This window comes from Elaeis guineensis, chromosome 9 (assembly GCF_000442705.2).
Source record: "Elaeis guineensis isolate ETL-2024a chromosome 9, EG11, whole genome shotgun sequence".
Lineage (NCBI taxonomy): Eukaryota > Viridiplantae > Streptophyta > Magnoliopsida > Arecales > Arecaceae > Elaeis > Elaeis guineensis.
In genome coordinates this window covers 16,183,994-16,203,504 of record NC_026001.2, presented here as the reverse complement: position 1 = coordinate 16,203,504, position 19,511 = coordinate 16,183,994, and the positions used below count along the sequence as shown (strand labels likewise).

General features: G+C 45.0%; 1 protein-coding gene across 1 annotated transcript; it reads left to right on the top strand.

Annotated features, from left to right (window-relative positions):
* Window positions 1-11,411: 11,411 nt before the first annotated feature.
* LOC140851468 (uncharacterized) lies at window positions 11,412-15,668 on the top strand. The gene is made up of 7 exons (XM_073243006.1): window positions 11,412-11,635; window positions 14,432-14,493; window positions 14,614-14,710; window positions 14,945-15,069; window positions 15,165-15,229; window positions 15,405-15,536; window positions 15,612-15,668. Exons 1-7 carry the CDS (start codon window positions 11,412-11,414, stop codon window positions 15,666-15,668), a joined length of 762 nt encoding a protein of 253 aa, XP_073099107.1.
* The last annotated feature ends 3,843 nt before the right edge of the window (window positions 15,669-19,511 follow it).

The following is a 19,511-nucleotide window of genomic DNA, read 5'->3' as shown; positions in this document are numbered from 1 at the left end:
GTGGATCTCGGGATAATTGGGAAGGTGTTTATTGGTTCCCCAAAGAAATGGCGGAGAGCGACGCGTACAGCTGAACAGCAAACAGCATTCGGTTTTAATGAGTAAGCACCTATTGATGCCCGCCTTTACTTGCTTTACGTAAGTTGAATTATTTAGTATGAAAATAATGGCTTCATAGTAATTATTATTTTTTTGGTAAAGAACTAGAATAGTAATTACAATAAAAAAAAAAATTATGTGTTTCTCATCCAAGTCACTCTTTATTTAATAATTTTTTTAAATAATCCATCTTTAAAAAATTACATTATATCTCAGATCTTGCAAATATATAATTTAGATAAGATTTAGTTTCCAAATAACCATTATCATTTTTATTCTACAATAACTTTATAAAAAAAAATAGATGAATGATTTCTGTTATTCCAATACTTAAAATTATAATATAACTATATTGACAGTATAAACTATGTTTATTATCAAATCCAATTTTATCACCGAACGAGTTTGCATGACACAGATTGGCATGTATCTTGATGATATTAATTTTTAATACATTGATCCAATCTAATATATAAAATATCGCGTATATATAAACAAGTTTTAATAGTTGATGAGAAATTATTGGTTAAAATTATTTCATCATGTGAATTTTGAATCGTTCAATAAAATATCTCTATATCATTCAATGCAATTAGAAAATTTTATAAAAATTAGATAAAAAATAATTAATTATACTCAATTATATTTTTTATTTATTTTTTATTTTTTAATAAAATAAAAATTTTAAAATTTTGGATCAACCAATGATATTGGATGGTTCAAAGTCAAATAGTTCTAGTTGGTAGTGCATTTGTGCCACGTAGCCTCGTACAAGTCGTGATAGTATTTGAAGAATTTAGTGTCCGCTGTTTGTCAGATAACAGGTTCGATTCCGTGACCTTTCGTCGTCTTTGGGTGCACAGGTGTCACTTGCTCGTAACGTTCAGGACAAAAAAAACACCGACGGCAAAAAAGGACGCAAGTGACAGTTAAGGTGGGACCCTCGGAGTAAAGAAAGGAGATGACCGTACGAGGTGGAATCAACGTGACCTTGGTGCTCGTTTACGGGTTAACTTTTGGGTGACACTAGTTTCTCAGCAAAACAGAAAAAGAGCGAAATGGTCATCTGGCGACCCGTTATCTTCATGCTTCGCGGTGCAATTCGCACGTCGGCGGATGTTATCCTCCCGCCATTACCGGATAGGCGACCACGCTGGGCCTCCGTCTTCTTGTTGAAAAATTATTGGTTAGAGCAGATTTGGATCATAAATAATTTATTAGTTAGAAAGGGGAAAAAATATTAAATATATAATAGAAAAAATATTAAATATATGATAGTGCTTGTTGTTATATTATAAAAAATAAAGAAGATGAAGAAAAAATAATTAAATTATTAATGATCCATAATAAATCTAATCCAATCAATAATTTTTTTTCTTTTTTGTTGAGATTGCATAAGCTATTTTTTTTGAACTATGTTTAGTTGTGGAATATCCAAGGATAAAAGGGTTTTAAATGACTTTTATCCGTTACCATCCAACAGCTCGGCTTTATGGAAGAATAAGATTAGCTCAGCCGGCACTTCCAGGTGTTTGCTCGAACTAAGAGATTGGGAATCTGATTCTGGTTGAAGCGGAGCCCCAATGGGCATGAGATTTATTGCCAAATTCTGACAAAGAAATTGGATCTAGCTTGTTATATCTTTTAATTTCTTGATAAGTATTGTTGCGGCCAATTTCTTCGTCGCCTGGTCGTCGAGAAATGAGCGCCTGCAAAAGAAGTTTACACTGACCGGAGATACCTCCGGCGAGGACCCTCCGACGGTCAAATCAGAGAGGAGACTAGGCAACAGTAGAAAAGAAATCAGGGAAACTCAGCGAGAGAGAGAGAGTCCAGGGGTTTCGAAAGAATCTCCTCCAACACTGTTGCCTTTCCCATTTTATAGTAGAGCACGGCGTGGCCCTGCCATTAATGGCGTAGATAATTGGAGAGTTGTCAAATCGTCGGAGGCTGTCAGAGTCGCCACGGGGCTGTCAAATCGCCGTGGGGCTATCAAATCACTATGATTGATCCCTGTCCAAGGTGGGACAATGTCCCAAGGCGGCTATGCCGCATGGCCATGCCGCATGTCTTTGTCAGGATGGCGGCCCTCAGCAGTCGTACGGTGTTTGGGGAAGCCGACCGACCATACGTCGGCGTTTGATCGTGGGATGTCAGGTGAAGACCCACAGACATCGTCGGCTGGATCGGCGCATCGCGGGGATCGGACATCGGCCACCATCCCCGCCCGACAGTGAGTCGGTAGAGTCGGGCTCCGCCGTCCGATTGGTCAAGAATAGAATGGGTCCGCCCGACCGACATATCCTCGGTCGGACAGCATCGACAATCGTCGGTTGGTGCGGTCAGTAAAGTCGGACGTAGGTCAGGCAGGCCCGAGGGTGAGTCGGCGTGAAAAGGGGTCGGTCGGTATATCCCAACAGTTGCCCTCCCCACTCCTGAGCCGGATGTCATGCTGGCCGGGGTCTTCGCGTGGGCGACGGCTTCGGACAAAAGGAGTGGATATCCATCGCATCATGCTCCGACCCTGGCGGCCGTACCAATGATCGATCCAGCATCAGACGTCTTATGGGGTGTCAGGCGTCCCATCGGCGTCGGACGTCCCATCGACGTCGGACGTCCTATCGGGAATAGAAATCGCCGTTTTCGCCATCTCTTCGGGAACGCGAACCGCCATAGCTTTTTTCGCCACGTGGCAGGGGGCCATTGGACCGAATCCGTTCGAGCGGATGGAGGCGACGTGGCCTGATCTGGGGCAGATGCGTCGAATCGTCGGACAGAGGGAAGATCCAGATGATGCCACATGTCGCGATCTGGGAGATCCTCGTTGGGCGTGCTCTCATCCTGGCCATCGAGGGGCACTATATATACAGGGTCACCTGCATCCAAAATTCTACTTTTCAAACTTGTTGCCGAGACCCTGGCCGAGCAGTCCCTTGCTCCAGGTAGTTGTCCACGCCTCCTTCCTTAGAAAGTTTTCTAGGAGATTTTCTCCTTGCTTCTTTGAAAAGTTCCTCCTTCTTCTTCTCCTTCGTTGACTTCGGTTCCAGTGTCATGGCCAGAACCTCTCCACGAGGAAGTCGGTCGAGGAACCCGACTGACGATTCTCGATCGACCCCGGAGGTGGAGGTCTCTTCACTTTCGGGGCCGAACGTCGATCGGCTCCGGGAGCAGTACTGCATCCCGGAGCAGTTTCGGCTGTTCGCCCCTGGAGCCGATGGTCGGGTTAATAATCCGTCTGCGGGCTAGGTGGCCTTCTACGTCGAGGACCTCCGGGCCGGTCTTCGCTTTTCGGTTCTGAAGTTTGTCCGGAACGTACTGGACTACTACGGACTTTGTCCGGTGCAGCTGACACCGAACTCAGTCCAACTGGTAGTCAGCTTTGCTTTGTTGTGTCGGCTTTTGCCGACCAATCCTCGTATTTTCCTCTTTCGAGCCTTTTTTGTTCTCCGACCCCACCCTAAAGCCTGAGGGTGGTGGTTTTTCAATCCTTGGAAGGGTCTTTCCTTCATCACTGGTCTTCCAACGTCAATCCATGGATGGAAGAACCAGTTCTTCTTCGTCTCTTCTCCAGTTCCTTGGGGGTTCCCTTCCCGCTGGGGGGACCCCCGAACACAACCAAATGAGAACAGTCGGGTGGAGGACGGGGACCGAGAGGACTTCCATCGTCTGAAGGATATCTCGATGCCGAAGCAGAGGGAGCTCGTCACCGAGCAAGCCCTGTATGATGCCGATCTGAGCTCGGTTCTTCGCCTAGGTCTGTTTCTCTCTCCTTTTTTTTCGGTGCTGATCTTCTGTTGAAACTGCAGACATGCCGCCGAGGGTGAGGTTGATGGCAGCCGACGTTCATCAACATGCGGCACGGAAGAGGCCGGCGCACGGAGCTGAACCATCGCGGCCTCCCAAGAGGCCTCAAGTCGCACTGCCGAGCGAGCCGACGGCAGTGGGAGCGGAGCCCAGCCCCGAACGGGCATCGGACCAGGAGCCGATCATCGCACTGTCAGTGCCGACAGTGCCCACTGAAGTCCCTTTCGAGGAACGATCGTTCGAAGAACGATCGGCCGAGGGAGCAGCCCCACCCAGGGGATGGGCGGCCGAGGAGACGGTCGAGGATATGCCGGCCGCACAGCCGGCGGAAGAGGTTCGGGCAGAGGCACGCGAGCCTGATCAAACTGTGTCGGCGGCTACCGCGCCCTCGGGAGGGACCCAGTCAGGCTCGAGCCTGCCCTCTCTTTCTGACGTCAGGGCCTGGGTGTCTGATCGAGGGAAGGCGCCGATGGCGCCAGGCGACGACAGGAGGTCGGTCGGCCGCGGTGCCACGTCTGACCCCCCACTTCCCGAAGGAGCGTCGGCCCTGGCCAACCACGACTTGGCCAAGAGGTTGTGCCAGGCGATCATCCTTCCGGTCGACCATGAGGCCATGAAGAACCAGCGGGTATCCGACATGCTTTCCTCCTTCTACCCGACCATGATCCGGGTAAGTCTTCCTCCTTTACTTTTCATTTTCGTCGTCATTTTTCTATAAGTTCGGTCTTCTGACGGTCAGTCTCGTTGTTTGCAGCTGATTTATAACATGTCCGAGCTGGAGGCCGGATATCGGAGATTCGGCGATCTCTGGATGGCCTGGAAAGATAAGGCCATGGCCGTCGAGGCCGACAAGGTGGTAATGGTCGACCAGCTGAAGCAGTCGGTCGATCGGGAGGCCCGACTCGAAGAGGAGATCTCCCGTCTCACCGAGGAGGTCTCTCGCCTTGCCGGCGCTCTAGCCGCCTCGGGGACCGAGTTGCAGTCGGCTCGCGAGGATGCCAAGCGAAAGTCCCGCACCGTTCGCCGGCTACGTCGCGAGCGGGACGACTCCGTCAAGGAACTCAAGGCCGAATGCGAGCAGCTCTGGATAAGTTTGGGGAACCTTACCAAGGCCGAAGAAAACTTATCCTCCGCCCAAGCCGACGCAGACATAGCGAGGGCAGAGGCAGAGTCGGCAAGAGAGGCCATAGGTCGGGCCGTGGAGGACTTCCGCGGCTCTAACGAATATCGGGAAGAACTTTTGGAGAGCGGCTTCCTCTCGTACCGAGTGGGGTACGAGGACGCTCGGGAAGCCGTCCGAAGCCTGTATCCGGAGCTAGATCTCGATAGCATCATCCCCCCAGAGTCGGAGTGCCAAGCCGTGGGAGAGGTGGCCGACCCATCGTCGGGAGATCACACCGCTGTGGAGAGGGCCGACGCAGACCAAGCTGCCGAAGGCAAGGCGGCTCCGACCTCCGATGCTATCTCGGCCCGAGCGGATACGCCGACACCCCCCAGACTTTTCCCAGTAGAGGAAGCCGACTCCGACGAGTAGTCGGAGCTTGTTCTATCTTTTTATTTTTGTTTAGTGTACTTGTAATCGGGCTTCGGCCCAATTTTGTAAGCTTAGTTCAAATTTAAATGATATTGAAAATCTTTCAAGTCTTCTTTCTCTTTGTGTATCTGAAATGTGTCTCGCATGTTTCGCCGAAACACCCTTAGGCGTATAAGTCGTAGGCCCGATGTACCTACCTAGGACGTTCGGTAGGATTCTGGGTAACGATCCAGAATAGTCGGTAACGCGCGCCATGGCAAAGGCAGAGCAAGCTCCAATTTTAGATCGACATCCCAATTGTCGTATGACCCGACGGTCGAGAGCTTAAGTCGAGCGCTCGTTGCCCAGACCTAAGTCGGGCATATTCATCGAGTCGGGTGTCGCCCGTCCTTCGGGCGTAGCTCTTTGACCCGATCACCTTGTAGAGTCTGGTAATCAAATAGTGTCCGGCGCATTTAGTTGATGACAAGTCGGTCATTTATTGCCCGATTCTTTGTCGGGCGTATGCGTCGCAACGTGCGATAAACGGTGGCAAGCCGAATACCCTTCGACCAGCCGTGGTCTGGTCGGTATATTGCGAACGCGACTTTGGTCGCGTTGGTGCTTTGCCCTTCTTGGCCGGGGCCAAGTCGATAAGTTAGCCAGTCGCCTTGCTCTGGGGCTGGCTGCGGAAGGGGCGTGGCTTCAACTTAGGAGGGTTTCATCGCCATTGCCGGCCTTCCACCAACGTAGATATGTCGGTCATCGCAAGAGTCCGATGCGCCATCGACGATTGGGTCGCGGATTTTCAATGAAATGCTGGGCCCAAGTTGCGGCGTCGGGGTTCGTACTACTAGCAAGCGCCGACACACCATCGGAGGGCTGAGATTCTAGACTCTAAAGTTTTGAAGCTGAGTTTGTATTTCGAACAAGGGCACACAGAGTTTACTGATAAAATAACTTCAGATTATCGATATTTCAAGTCTGGAGAATGGCACTTCCTTCTAAAGTCTCCAGTCGGTAAGCTCTCGGCCCGTAGGTGTCAGCTATCTTGTAGGGTCCTTCTCAGTTCGAAGCCAACTTTCTCTGATCTAGAGGCTTCGAAACTTCTGCCTTTCTTAAGACCAGGTCCCCGGGCCTAAAAAGCTTCAGCTTAACCTTGGTGTTATAGTATCGGGCCACTCTCTGTTGATAGGAAGCCATGTGGAGTTGAGCCTCGCATCGGAGTTCGGGTAAGAGGTCCAGGTCGGCTCTCCGACACTCAGAGTTGCCCGACTCTTGGTACTGCTCGACTCTAATCGATGGTAGCCCGATCTCGAGCGGGATCATCGCCTCCGACCCATAGGCCAAGTTGAAAGGAGATTTCTCAGTCGAGACATGGAGTGTCGTTCGATACACCCATAGGATAGAATTCAATTCCTCGACCCAGAGGCCTTTGACTTCATTCAGTCGGATCTTTAGTCCATGCAGAATAGTCCAGTTGGTCACCTCGACCTCGCCGTTGGACTGTGGGTGCCTGATCGAGGTCAGCCGGTGCGTGATATGAAATTTCGCACAGAACTCCCGGAAGTCTCGGTTGTCGAATTATCGTTCATTGTTAGTGATAATGGTATGTGGTAGTCCGAACCTAAAGATGATGGACTTCTGGACGAAGTCTTCCATCTTCCGCTCGGTGGTCTGCACCAGAGGTTCGGCTTCCACCCACTTAGTGAAGTAGTCGATTGCGACGACTATGAACTTCCTTTGGCCAGATGCTGAAGGAAAAGGATCGAGTATGTCGATCCCCCACTGGGCGAAGGGCCATGGGGCGACAATAGGAGTGATTTGATTGGCTGGTCGGTGTTGTAGGTTAGCGTACCTTTGACATGGCTCGCACCTCTAAACCAACTCGACCGCATCCCTTCTCATGGTGGGCCAGTAGTAACCCTGCTGTAGGACTTTGTAGGCCAAGAATTTGCCCCCCAAGTGATTTTCGCAGATCCCTTCATGCACTTCTCTGAGCGCGTAGTCCGCGTCAGTCAGTCTCAAGCACCTGAGTAGGGGAAGGGAGAACGACCTTTTGTAGAGTCGGTCATCCATTATCACGTATTGGGAGGCCACCCATCGGAGTCGTTTGGCTTTCGTGGGGTCTTCAGGGCTGGTTTCGTCGATCAGATACCGAACGATCGGATCCATCCAACTTGGTTCGACTACCAGTTGCAGCACTTTCTCGATCCTGTCGACGCTCGACTGCTCGAGACTCTCCACAAATGTCCGTCCCAAGGCATTGTAGGCTGAAGTCGCAAGCCTGGAGAGTGCATCGGCCCGAGCATTCTCCGACCTAGGAATGTGGGAGATCTCGAAATACTTGAGGTGCGCCATGAGATCTCTCACCTTCTGGAGATATTTTGCCATAGTCGGGTCTCGCGCCTCGAATTCATCTTTGACTTGTCCCACGATCAGCTTAGAGTCGGAGAAGAATCTGAGACTGTCGATCCCAAGCTCCTCTGCCATTCTCAAGCCAGCGAGGAGCGCTTCATACTCGGTTTGATTGTTGGAGGCTTTAAAATCGAATCAGAGGGCGTACTCGGTGACTACTCCCTTCGAGTTGGTGAGCAGGAACCCGGCTCCGCTCCCTCGAGCATTGGAAGCTCCATCGATGTGCAGCACCCAGGTAGACCCGGGGTCAGGTTCGGAGATTGCAACTTCTCTGGGGCTCCCGCCTTCCGATCTTTGGTCGGTCGTCGGGTGCTCCGCAATAAAGTCGACCAGGATCTGGGCTTTCAAGGCAGGTCGCGGTTGGTACTGAATGTCGAACTCATTTAGCTTCATTGCCCATTTCGCCAGTCATCCCGATGTATCGAGGCGGTGCAAGATCACCCTCAGGGGTTGGTCGGTGAGGACCACGATAGCGTGCGCTTGAAAATACGGGTGGAGTCGTTGTATAGATACGATCAAGATGAATATCATTTTCTTCGTCTTTGAGTACCGAGCTTCAACACCGTAGAGTACTTTGCTGGTGTAGTATATGGGTTGATGGATTCGGCTCTCGTTCTTCCGGACGAGCACCGAGCTAACCGCCTCAGAGAAAGTGGCCAAGTAGAGGTACAGCATTTCTCCGACTTTTGACTTTACAAGTAGCGACGGGGAGGCCAGGTACCTTTCCAGATCCTCGAAGGTCTGCCGGCACTCGTCTGGCCAAGAGAAGTCCTTTATCTGCCTCAGGATTTTGAAGAACGGGTGGTATCTCTCAGCCGACCGAGAGATGAATCGGCTGAGCACGATGATCCTTCCGTTAAGCTGTTGTACCTCTTTTTTGGTATCCGGATGCCGCATGTCGATGATTGCCTTTATTTTCTCAGGGTTAGCCTCAATTCCTCGTTGAGAAATGAGGAACCCGAGGAACTTTCTCAAAGTTACCCCGAAGGCGCACTTAGTCGGGTTCAGCCTCATCTAGTGTTGCTGCAGAGTGCGAAAAGTTTCTTCAAGATCTCGAACATGATCTGTAGTCTGTGCGCTTTTCACCAGCATGTCATCCACGTACACCTCCATATTGTGCCCGATTTGATTTTTGAAGATCTTATTGACAAGCCGCTGGTAGGTGGCCCCGGTATTTTTCAGTCCGAAGGGCATTATCCTGTAACAGTAAAGGCCCTTGGCAGTCACGAAGGCTGTATGCTCCTCATCTTCGGGCGCCATCCGGATCTGATTGTATCCGACAAAGGCGTCCATGAAGCTGAGCAGTCGATGGCCGGACGTCGCATCTACCAGCTGATCAATTTTCGAAAGTGGAAAGCTGTCCTTCGGGCAGGCGTGGTTTAGGTCGGTATAGTCGATGCAGATCCTCCACCTTCCGTTGGCTTTTTTCACCATGACAACATTGACTAGCCAATCGGGGTACGTGGTTTCTCTGATAAAGCCTGCCTCGAGTAGCTTGTCCACTTTCTCGTCGATGGCCTTCTATCTTTCGGGAGTAAAAGACCACTTCTTCTGTCTCACCGGCCTCATTACTGGGTCGATGTTGAGTCGGTGAGTCATCGTCTCTGGGGGGATGACGGACATATCCGCTGCCGACCAAGCGAACACGTCGGCATTGGCCTTCAGCAGCTCTACTAGCTGCCGTTGCTCAGGGTCGGATAATCAGGATCCGACCCAGACCACTCATTCGAAATTCTTCGCTATTGGGACAGAAACCAACTGTTCGACCGGTTCACCCCGTTCTTCCTCTTCCTGCTGGTCCAACTTGTCGACCGTCAGGGAGCCCTTCAATTCGTTGCTTTGAGCAGAGATCTGGAAGTATCGCCGAGCGAGCTGTTGATCCCCGCGCATCTCTCCGACTCCATTTTTGATCGAAAATCGAACCAGTAGATGGTACATCGAGACTATTGCCCTGAGGGCATTTAGTCCGGACCTTCCAAGTATGGCGTTGTAGGCCGAAGATACTTGGACGACCACAAAGGTCAAGTAGACTGTGCTTTGTCGTGGTTCGATTTCAGCTATCACGGGAAGAGTAACTTCCCCTTCCATCATGACAGCATCTCTAGCAAAACCTACCAGGGGTGTAGAGACTCTCTTGAGTCGATCAGCCGACAGTTGCATTCAGAAGAAGGTCGAGTAAAACAAAATATTAGTCAAACTTCCATTATCAACAAAGATTCTTCTTACATTATAATTTGCTATTGTTGTCGAGACAACAATAGCGTCGTCATGGGGAGTTTGGATACCCCAAGCATCTTCATCTGTAAAAGTAATTACATCATTTTGGCGTAGCTTCTTCGTCGACCCCCCTCCAGCAGTCGTCTCCAGGTCCAGTCGTTTGGAGATCATGTTGATAATCTCGATCGTGGGCTGGTTAGTTGTTGCCTCTTCAGTCGGCTGGGGTTGTTGGTCGGGGATGGATTGAGTCAGTGGATTCTTTCAGAATTTCTCGAGATATCCTTGGCGTATGAGGGCCTCGATTTCATCCTTGAGCTGGATGCACTGTTCGGTGTTGTGGCCATGGCCCCGATGAAATCGATAGTATTTTCGTCGATCGAGGCCCTTTGCCTTCAAAGGTGGAGGCCGTCGCAGATATTCTTCTCCTTCGATCTCCATCAAAATCTGCGCACGAGGAGCAGTGAGAGGAGTGTAGGAGTCATACCTGCGATGCATCGGCCTCGAACTCCGTCATCGGGGTGATCTCAGGCTCCGTCGCTGGGGCGATCTCGGGCTCTGTCATCGGGGCGAGGCTTGTTTATCGATCGGGGGCCCACTAAGCTCGGCAAGAGCCCGACCTTTCCTTCGTTTCTCCTTCGAGCCCCTGGTCTCGGTCAGGCACCGGTCGGAGGCTCCTTCGTCTGTGCGCATGTATTTATACGCGCGTTCCAACAGTTCAGCGTATGTCCGGAGGAGGGTCTTGTCCAAAGAGTACATAAATTGGGACCCCCTCAGCCCTCTCTTCATGGCTGAGATAGTCATGTCTTCGTTGAGGTCCCGAACCTCGAGCGTGGCCACGTTGAATCGCGTCACGAAGTGTCGGAGCATCTCATTTTCTCCCTACTTGAGAAAAAAAAGCTGTCCGAGATTCGTGGCGGCTTCCGACTAGTGCTGAAATGGGCCACGAAAGAGTGCTCGAGCTGCCCGAAGGAATGAATACTTTTTGAGCGGAGGCCAGAGTACCAAGCCCTGGCAGCTTTGCGAAGTGTGGCGGAGAAACCGATGCAGAGGAGGGCATCAGTTGCCCCTTGGATCGTCATGAGAGTCTTGTAGCTCTCCAAATGGTCAATTGGGTCGGTGGAGCCGTCGTAGGGCTCCATATGAGGCATCTTGAACCGACTAGGAATCGGCTCGTCGAGGATGAGTCAGGAGAGAAGTTGGGCGGTCTAGAAGTCAACATCGTTCGAGGACTTCTGTCCGTCCATCTGAAGTTGGGCGAGCCGACGGTCAATTTCTTCAAACTTGCGTTCGTAGTCGTCGGCCCGTCAGTGCTGAGAGACCCCGGGGGTCGAGTCTCCCGATGAATCTGAGGAGGAAGCAGATGGCGTCCGCGGTCGCTTCTCCCTCCTCGCTCGTTCCAGTTGAGAAGGAGAGGGTCGTCGGGATAGATGGGTACCATGCCGTGACCGCCTCTCCTCCTCTCGACGAGAGTGCTGTGACAGCGGCTCCTGAGGAGGAGACGGAGACCGACGTGGATGTCGGTGACTGCTCTTGGAGGGCATCGGGTGTGCCGCCGGTTGTCCCACCGGTGATTGCGGCAACCAGGTCGGGTGTTGTTGAAGGCTCTTGACTGCATCCGTCAGCACGATCATCTGCCGCACGATCGCCGCGATCTGTGCCTCCGTGGTCACCACGGGATGCGGAGAGTTAGGCTCCTCCATGGAGGGTGGAGGAGAGGCCTCTTCCTGATGAAAAAAATACCTCATCGATCCGGTGGCCCTCGATCGCTGAGCCCTGGTTCTTGTCATTTTGAAAGGATCTTCAAACTCTGTGGAGGTCGTGATCGTCCACCCCCCTACCTGGCACGCCAAACCTGTTGCGGCCAATCCCCTCATCATCTGGTCGTCGAAAAACGAGCGCTTGCAAAAGAAGTCCACACTGACCGGAGATGCCTCCTGCGGGGACCCTCCGACGGTCAAGTCAGAGAGGAGACTAGGCAACAGTAGAAAAGAAATCAGGAGAACTCAGTGAGAGAGAGAGAGAGTCCAGGAGTTTCGAAAGAACCTCCTCCAGCACTGTTGCCTTCCTCGTTTTATAGTAGAGCACGGTGTGGCCCTGCCATTAATGGCACAGATAATTGGAGAGTTGTCAAATCGTCGGAGGCTGTCAGAGTCGTCATGGGGCTGTCAAATCACTGTGGGGCTATCAAATCACTAGGGTTGACCCCTGTCCAAGGTGGGACAATGTCCCAGGGCGGCTATGCCGCATGGCCATGCCGCATGCCTTTGTCAGGATTGCGGCCCTCAGCAGTCGTACGGCGTTTGGGGAAGCCGACCGACCATACGTCGATGTTTGGTCGTGGGATGTCAGGTGAAGACCCACGAACATCATCGGCTGGATCGGCGCATCGCGGGGATCGGACATCGGCCACCATCCCCGCCCGACAGTGAGTCAGTAGAGTCGGGCTCTGCCATCTGACTGGTTGAGGACAGAATGGGTCCGCCCGACTGACATATCCTCGATCGAACAGCATTGATAGTCGTCGGTTGGTACGGTTGGTAAAGTCGGGCGTAGGTCAGACAGGTCTGAGGGTGAGTTGGCGTGAAAAGGGGTCGGTCGGTATATCCCAACAAGTATCACAGAATTTTTAAGATTAATTATTTGTGACTTCTTATGTTTTTACCATTTTAACTCTGCTTTGGTAATTCTCTCCCAATTTATATATATATATATAGCGAAGATATAGGCAACTCGAGTATCTATCTATATAATATACTAAAGCAGTTCCATCTGGGACATTTAATAGGGTTATGTGTCAAATTTTCAGCCCTCCACTTCAGACGCACATGTGGATATAAAAAATATGACATAGCCTAAAGCATTTAATGGAGTTAACTAATCCATTAAAGGAATCAAACAATATCACACTCTAATAACTAATTAAAGATGAAAATAATATCACACTTGCAAATTAGCTACCTATTATTAATAAAAAAATGATATCTTTAAATAGTATTGAAAATTTTCTCTACCTGTCCAACTTTCTTAAACAGTAAAAATAACTTTCCTAAACAGTAAAAGCAATGATAGAAAGTTTATTAAAGAAAATTTTACCTGATTTCAAATTAGCCACCTATTATTAATAAAAAAATGATAGCCTTAAATATCTTTGAGAAGCTATTTTGGAAGAAAAGATAAAAAAAAATCTAAAAAAATATGACATAGCCTAAAGCATTTAATGGGGTTAACTAACCCATTAAAGAAATCAAATAATATCATACTCAGCTAATAACTAATTAAAGATGAAAGCAATATCACACTTCCAAATTAACCACCTATTCTTAATAAAAAAAAATGATATCCTTAAATAGCATTGAAAATTTTCTCCACCTGTCCAGCTTTCCTAAACAGTAAAAACAATGATAGAAAGTTTATTAAAGAAAATTTCATCTGATTCTAAATTAGTCACCTATTATTAATAAAAAAATGATAGCCTTAAATATCTTTGAGAAGCTATTTTGGAAGAAAAGACAAAAAAAAAAATCTAAAAAAAATATGACATGGCCTAAAGCATTTAATGGGGTTAACTAATTCATTAAAAGAATCAAACAATATCACACTCAGCTAATATCACACTCTTTATGTATGGCACCTCTCCATATCAACAGCTTTTGTTCTAAATTTTTTAATAAAAATAATTATTTTTAAAAATATTAACATCACATTTTTATTTTTCTAATAAACTTCATTTCCATATCAAAGAAAATTTTTATTAATATATTTTAGAATTTTAACATAACTAGAGATTTTTAACATAAATATACTTATATTCTGAATTCTGAATTCAAATTATTTGCTCTATTATAAAGCTTAATAAACAGAACAGTGTTTAGACCAAATTTCTCATTCTATCCATTACATTGAGCATTATTATTATCCTTCTATATTCTTATTTCAGCATGGCTATGAGATATGATTGTATAAAGGACATAACTCCACTCAGGGAGAATTGGAGGATCAAAGCAAGAGTAGTTCGAATGTGGACGATGCCCGGATTTAATCTTCCCGAAGAGGTTAATAGTATCGAAATGGTTCTTCAAGATGTAATGGTGAGGCGGTGTCATACCAAGTATTTTTATATTTTTCTATTCATTAATCAGCAGTTAATCTTATATTTATTTTTTTTCATTAGGAATCGAGGATTCATGCAATGATAAAACGTTCTTTTATTCAAAAATTTAAGAATATTATCTCGGAAGGAAAAGTATTTATTATAAGTCAATTCGGGGTTGGTCAAAATAGTGATTTTTATAGGACCACTAAACATCCCTTTAAAATTAACTTTCAATATTTTACCAATGTGCATGTTACTGAGGATGATTTTGGAATATCTATGTATAGTTTTGAGTTTACTCGGTTCATAGAGATAACCTTAAGACAAGCCGATGAGAATTATTTAGTTGGTAAGATTACTACATTATGTACTATTGTTAATATAAATATTATGATATTATTTAAAATATTATCATATTTTTTTAATATATAAATTAATTTTTAGTTCATATTTGTTATGGTTCTTATAGATGTTATTGGCAAGTTATCTGCTGTTGGTGAACTGGAAGAAAGCTGTAAGGATGGCAACAATCAAAAGAGAATGGAGATAGAGCTTGAAGATATTGAGTAATTTTTATCACTCTTGATGCACATATATCCTATTCATATATTTGATATTTTTTCATTCTGTTAACATGTATTCTGTTTCACTCTTGATGCACATGTATTCTGTTCGCTATTGTTTTAACATGTATTCTGTTAACATGTATTCTGTTCACATGAAAAATGAGCCACGAGCTCAAAAAAAATAAACACTCAGCACTGTTTATATTTTTATATTGAATTATTCAATATTTACAGAGGTAATAGAATGATTTGTACGTTGTGGGGGTCTTTTGCCAATAATATTGTTGGAATTATATCCAATACACAAAATGGTCCTATTATTGTTGTTGTCCAATGGTGTAAGATTAAAGACTTATCTGGTATGTATTCTCTATGCATAAGTTTTATCTTATGAGTAATTTCATCAATATATAATTTTTTGTATATTTAATTATCTTTGTTCTATTTTATATAGGCAACAGAAAGATATCAAATTCTCTATATGCATCTAGAATGCTCATAAATCCCATCATTTCAGAGGTCACTGAATTTCTATCTCGGTAAAATACCAAATTCTCTCGATAAAAAAATTATATATATTTAATTGATCTTTAACTGAAATGAATATTAAAAATTATGATAGTACCGATATGGTTAATAGACATATCATAATTTAAGATTCTTAGTCCTTTACACGTCATCTTTATTGGTGCAGATCGAAGATGATGAGGTTGCTTTATCACAGCAACCTAGCCAGCTTTGTAGTCAGACAACTATTTCTACTATTGATGATTTCTTACAGATTCAGAAAAAGAAGACTATTGACGAGATAAAGGAGTGTCGTGATGTATGTTAAACTTTTGATTTTAAAATTGACATCCACCCTTCATGTTATCTTCAATTTCTTATTGATGCATTTCAGGAGACTATATGTGTGACACTCGCTACGGTGATGAGCATCGATATGGAGCGTGGGTGATTTTATAACTCTTGCAAGAAATGCATCAAAAAAGTTGTTCTGAATGGCTCTGAATTTTACTGTGAGAAATGTAATGGGCTTGTTATTGTAATAAATGAAGGACCACCCAGTTCTCCGGTCCCCACAAGACCTAGTCCCCGGATATGGATGGACTCAAAGATGGGCTATTAGACATCGGGATAATCTAAGTTGTCTGTGCATGTTTTTATATCCAAGATCACTAGGCTACCAACCCACATCATGGTCTGTGCACGTAAATGCTCGATTCCACGATTATAAGCTGGAAAAAATATTAGATAGTTATCGGACAAGAGATCCAAAGGACACCATTAAACTATTTTTTTATATATAAATTTTTATATTATTACAAATAATATTGGAGCAGATCTAAATCATGATCTTTGTGAATTAGAAAATACTGTAGTAGAAGCCTATTTCAGATAGATCATAAACAGATCACAATATCTATACTTGGATTTGATTGATCTTAGATCTTCTATTTGACAAAGGTGCCAGAACTTAAATGAATAAAACACAAACCCTTGCAAGCATGTTTTTAGTTTCATTTTTTTGACCATCTTTTTGATTGTTGATACAAGATATAAAGATCGCTACCACAAATAGTATTTTATTTTTTATCATAAAATATTAATTATTTATTGAACCCTATTAATCACAAGAAAGTAGGACACTCCCAATTTAGAGATCAAAGAGTTTCATAAAAAATTCTTGATGGAACAAAAAATATGATCAAAAAATTCTACTGAATTTTATTTGAAGCTCTCGGATCAAGAAGCCGACTTCAACATCTCGATACTAGAAACTGATCAAATGGCTATTATCAAAACAAGAAAATCTTAGTGGCTTAAATCAATCAAAAATCTATACACCTGATCACACTCTCAACTTGACAGATGCGGCATGCCTTGTCATATGAACCACCAGTCTTTCTAGATTTAAAAAAAATCCACCCAAACAACCTTCCAAAAACTTCACGATTACCATCTAAAGATCTTGTAAGCTAAATAGGTGAGTTATGACCTAACAAATAATTGGGATGAGATCGATGGATCATCATGACCCTATCAACTCTTTTAGCCCAAGCTTGTGGAATGGCTTAGGAACGAAAGTGGAGGGTATGTGATATGGCCCAAATTTGACTCATCAATCGTAGGCTAATGCATGGCATGGTAAGGGACCAGCTTCAGTTAGACTTATATCCAGATAAGAAGGTCAACAGATAGTTCTCCACTTAATTTAAGACTTTAAAAAGTTCAAGCCTACTAAAATAAGGACCCTGTATTTATAAAAAAGGGCTCAAGGTACCAGATATGCATCCCATATTATTCTACATAATACTATCTACTCTTTATTCCCTAAAGTTCTATTTGACTTAAGCAACATATCATCTTCAGTTAGGTCAACTCCAATGATCTTCTTTCTCTTTTTTTTTTTTAATGTGCAAATCAACATCTCTGCACAACAAACCAACACTTCATCCTCTACAATATGTTGATCGATACTTTTCAAGCCTTTCAGATCATCGGCTCAAATTTTGGATGCCAACAATAATTATACATATTTAGTATGTAGTACTATAATAACTAAGCATTATGTTGTAGAAACTGTAATGTAATTGTAATTCCTATTATTTTATATAGACTATAATAAGAATCATTATGATACAATAATAGTGTTAATAATAATTAAAAATATCATATTAGTACTAGAAAAATAAACCACTGTAACATAATTCTTCATAAATAATTACAAATTCTGGTTTAATAGTATATTCTAATAAATGACGAAGGTAACTGTTTTGAGCTTATATTTTTCAACTTGAATGCCTTGGGGTAGGCCTTGGAATGTTTTGGAATAATCTTTGAGATGAATAGCTTATAGAGCTTTGAAACTAAATACATTATTCATGATGAAAATAAACATATTAGTAATAGAACTTTCTTCAAAATATCTAAGCATAGGCTACTTTTTATTGAAACAAAATCTTGCAATAGGAATTGCAATCAATTTCGGCTACAGTACTAGTTATAAGATTTGAACATTTTTTTTTGTAATTTAAATATAGTATACAATTTTTATGCATATTATATTGGGATATATTTATTAGTAGAAAAACCTATTCATTTTAGGAAAATAGAGATGCGGTAGGAAAGGTATTCAAACTATTTGTCACGTTAGGGTAACACATGGATAAGTACTTTATAGTGTATGCTCAGCAACAAAGCCCAACAACTACCCCACCCCTCCAGCTTATTTATAAGCAAGATCATGAGGTTTTGTGGTGCACTAGCTAGGACTTTGTTACAGTCTATTTGGATAGTTCTACACGAATCTCATGGAAGAATCATGTTTGTTGGCCCACCAGCCCATACATTTCTAAGAGCTCATCTAAGACCTCAACTTATGGGCCTTTTGGTCCATAGGAAATAAAAAATCTCCGGTCTTTTTTTCCCCTCCCATAGGATACAACTGGGAGGATATTGGTCGATACGGTCTATGCCAAAGGAGAAATACTTAGTGCACCGTGGGCGGTCCAGCTCAGGTAGACTATCCGTGATGGTTGGCTCGCGAAAAACACCACCGGCGGCGCGCATGAAGTTGCACTGCTTGCACGATACAGCAGAAAAAAAAAAAAAAAATAAAAATAAATAAATAAATAAATAAAATAAATAAAATAAAATAAAATAAAATAAAAATAATTAAAATATATAAATTAATCATAAAAAAATTCGTCTGTACGGGACATGCAAACTTCACTATAAAAAAAAATTTTACAAGAGAAGATTTCACCCTCAACTCTCGTATACCTAATTTCTCTTTCACAAAAAATTCTCCCTCACAAAAACTCTTTCTTAGAAAATCTCCCTGAACCCCTGAAGCGACCGGCATCCACTGTCCAGGAGCCCTACTCCTCTTACAGCATCACACATCTATCTTTCTCTTCCACGGGCGTTCACAGGTCTCCTGCGGCAAAAACAAACCACCCACGGGTTCGTTCCCGTCAGAACTAGGCCACCACAATTCCCTGTTCACGCACGCACAGGCCTTTTAAAGGCCTTAAACTTGAGTTTGATTAGGTTTAAGACCCCTAATCAAGCTCAATTAAGTCTCTAAACCGTCGGATCGAGTCCCGGATCAACCTATGCCATCCGATCGCACTCCAATCTACAAAATAGTACTATGGACAGCGAGAAACGTATGAAAAATATCCATGCGGTCCACAAACCCGATCGTGGACCACCCGGTCCACCAGGAAAACCAGGCCCCAATGGAGCTTGGGCCTAGGCCGCACCTGCACCGGGCGCCTGGGCTTGGGCCGCATCCCGTGCGTGCGCCTGGGCCGAGTCACGCGCCCAGTGCCGGGCTGCGCCTGCGCGTCTGGCCCGCACCCCACTGCACGCAGTCGCGCCGCCGCCGCTCTACCGGCCGCCGGCGGTTCTCCACCGTCTTGGATCTCGTGCCGATTTCCAAAGCTCTTATCTTCTCCATCCAAACTCTGTTTGGGATGATATTGGTCTCGTTGGACTCCGTTTTTCATCACGAACCTCACTGTGGACTCAATATGGATCGAATCTCGAGACGTCAAATTCTAACAAATAGATTGTCTAATCCATAAATCCAGCAAAAAAATCCAGCCCAATCGTGCAAGTCTATTCAAACAGACGCTTAGAGGAAAGCTTAACTGACATAACAAGGAAAATAGATGCAGATCAACTTTCAAAACAGGACCTACTTGATACAATATCTGGGAGCACATAACCATTTGATCTAAGAATATAAATATCTTCGTATACTATATTTGGTTATTTCAGCAGGTTTTAT

What these genes read in the sequence shown, in the direction of transcription:
- LOC140851468 (XM_073243006.1), top strand. Translation starts at nt 11,412, where the DNA reads ATGGCGTCCGCGGTCGCTTCTCCCTCCTCGCTCGTTCCAGTTGAGAAG. An exon ending in TAAGATTAAAGACTTATCTG is followed by an intron (nt 15,070 to 15,164) that starts GTATGTATTCTC and finishes TATTTTATATAG; the next exon opens with GCAACAGAAAGATATCAAAT. An exon ending in TAAATCCCATCATTTCAGAG is followed by an intron (nt 15,230 to 15,404) that starts GTCACTGAATTT and finishes TTATTGGTGCAG; the next exon opens with ATCGAAGATGATGAGGTTGC.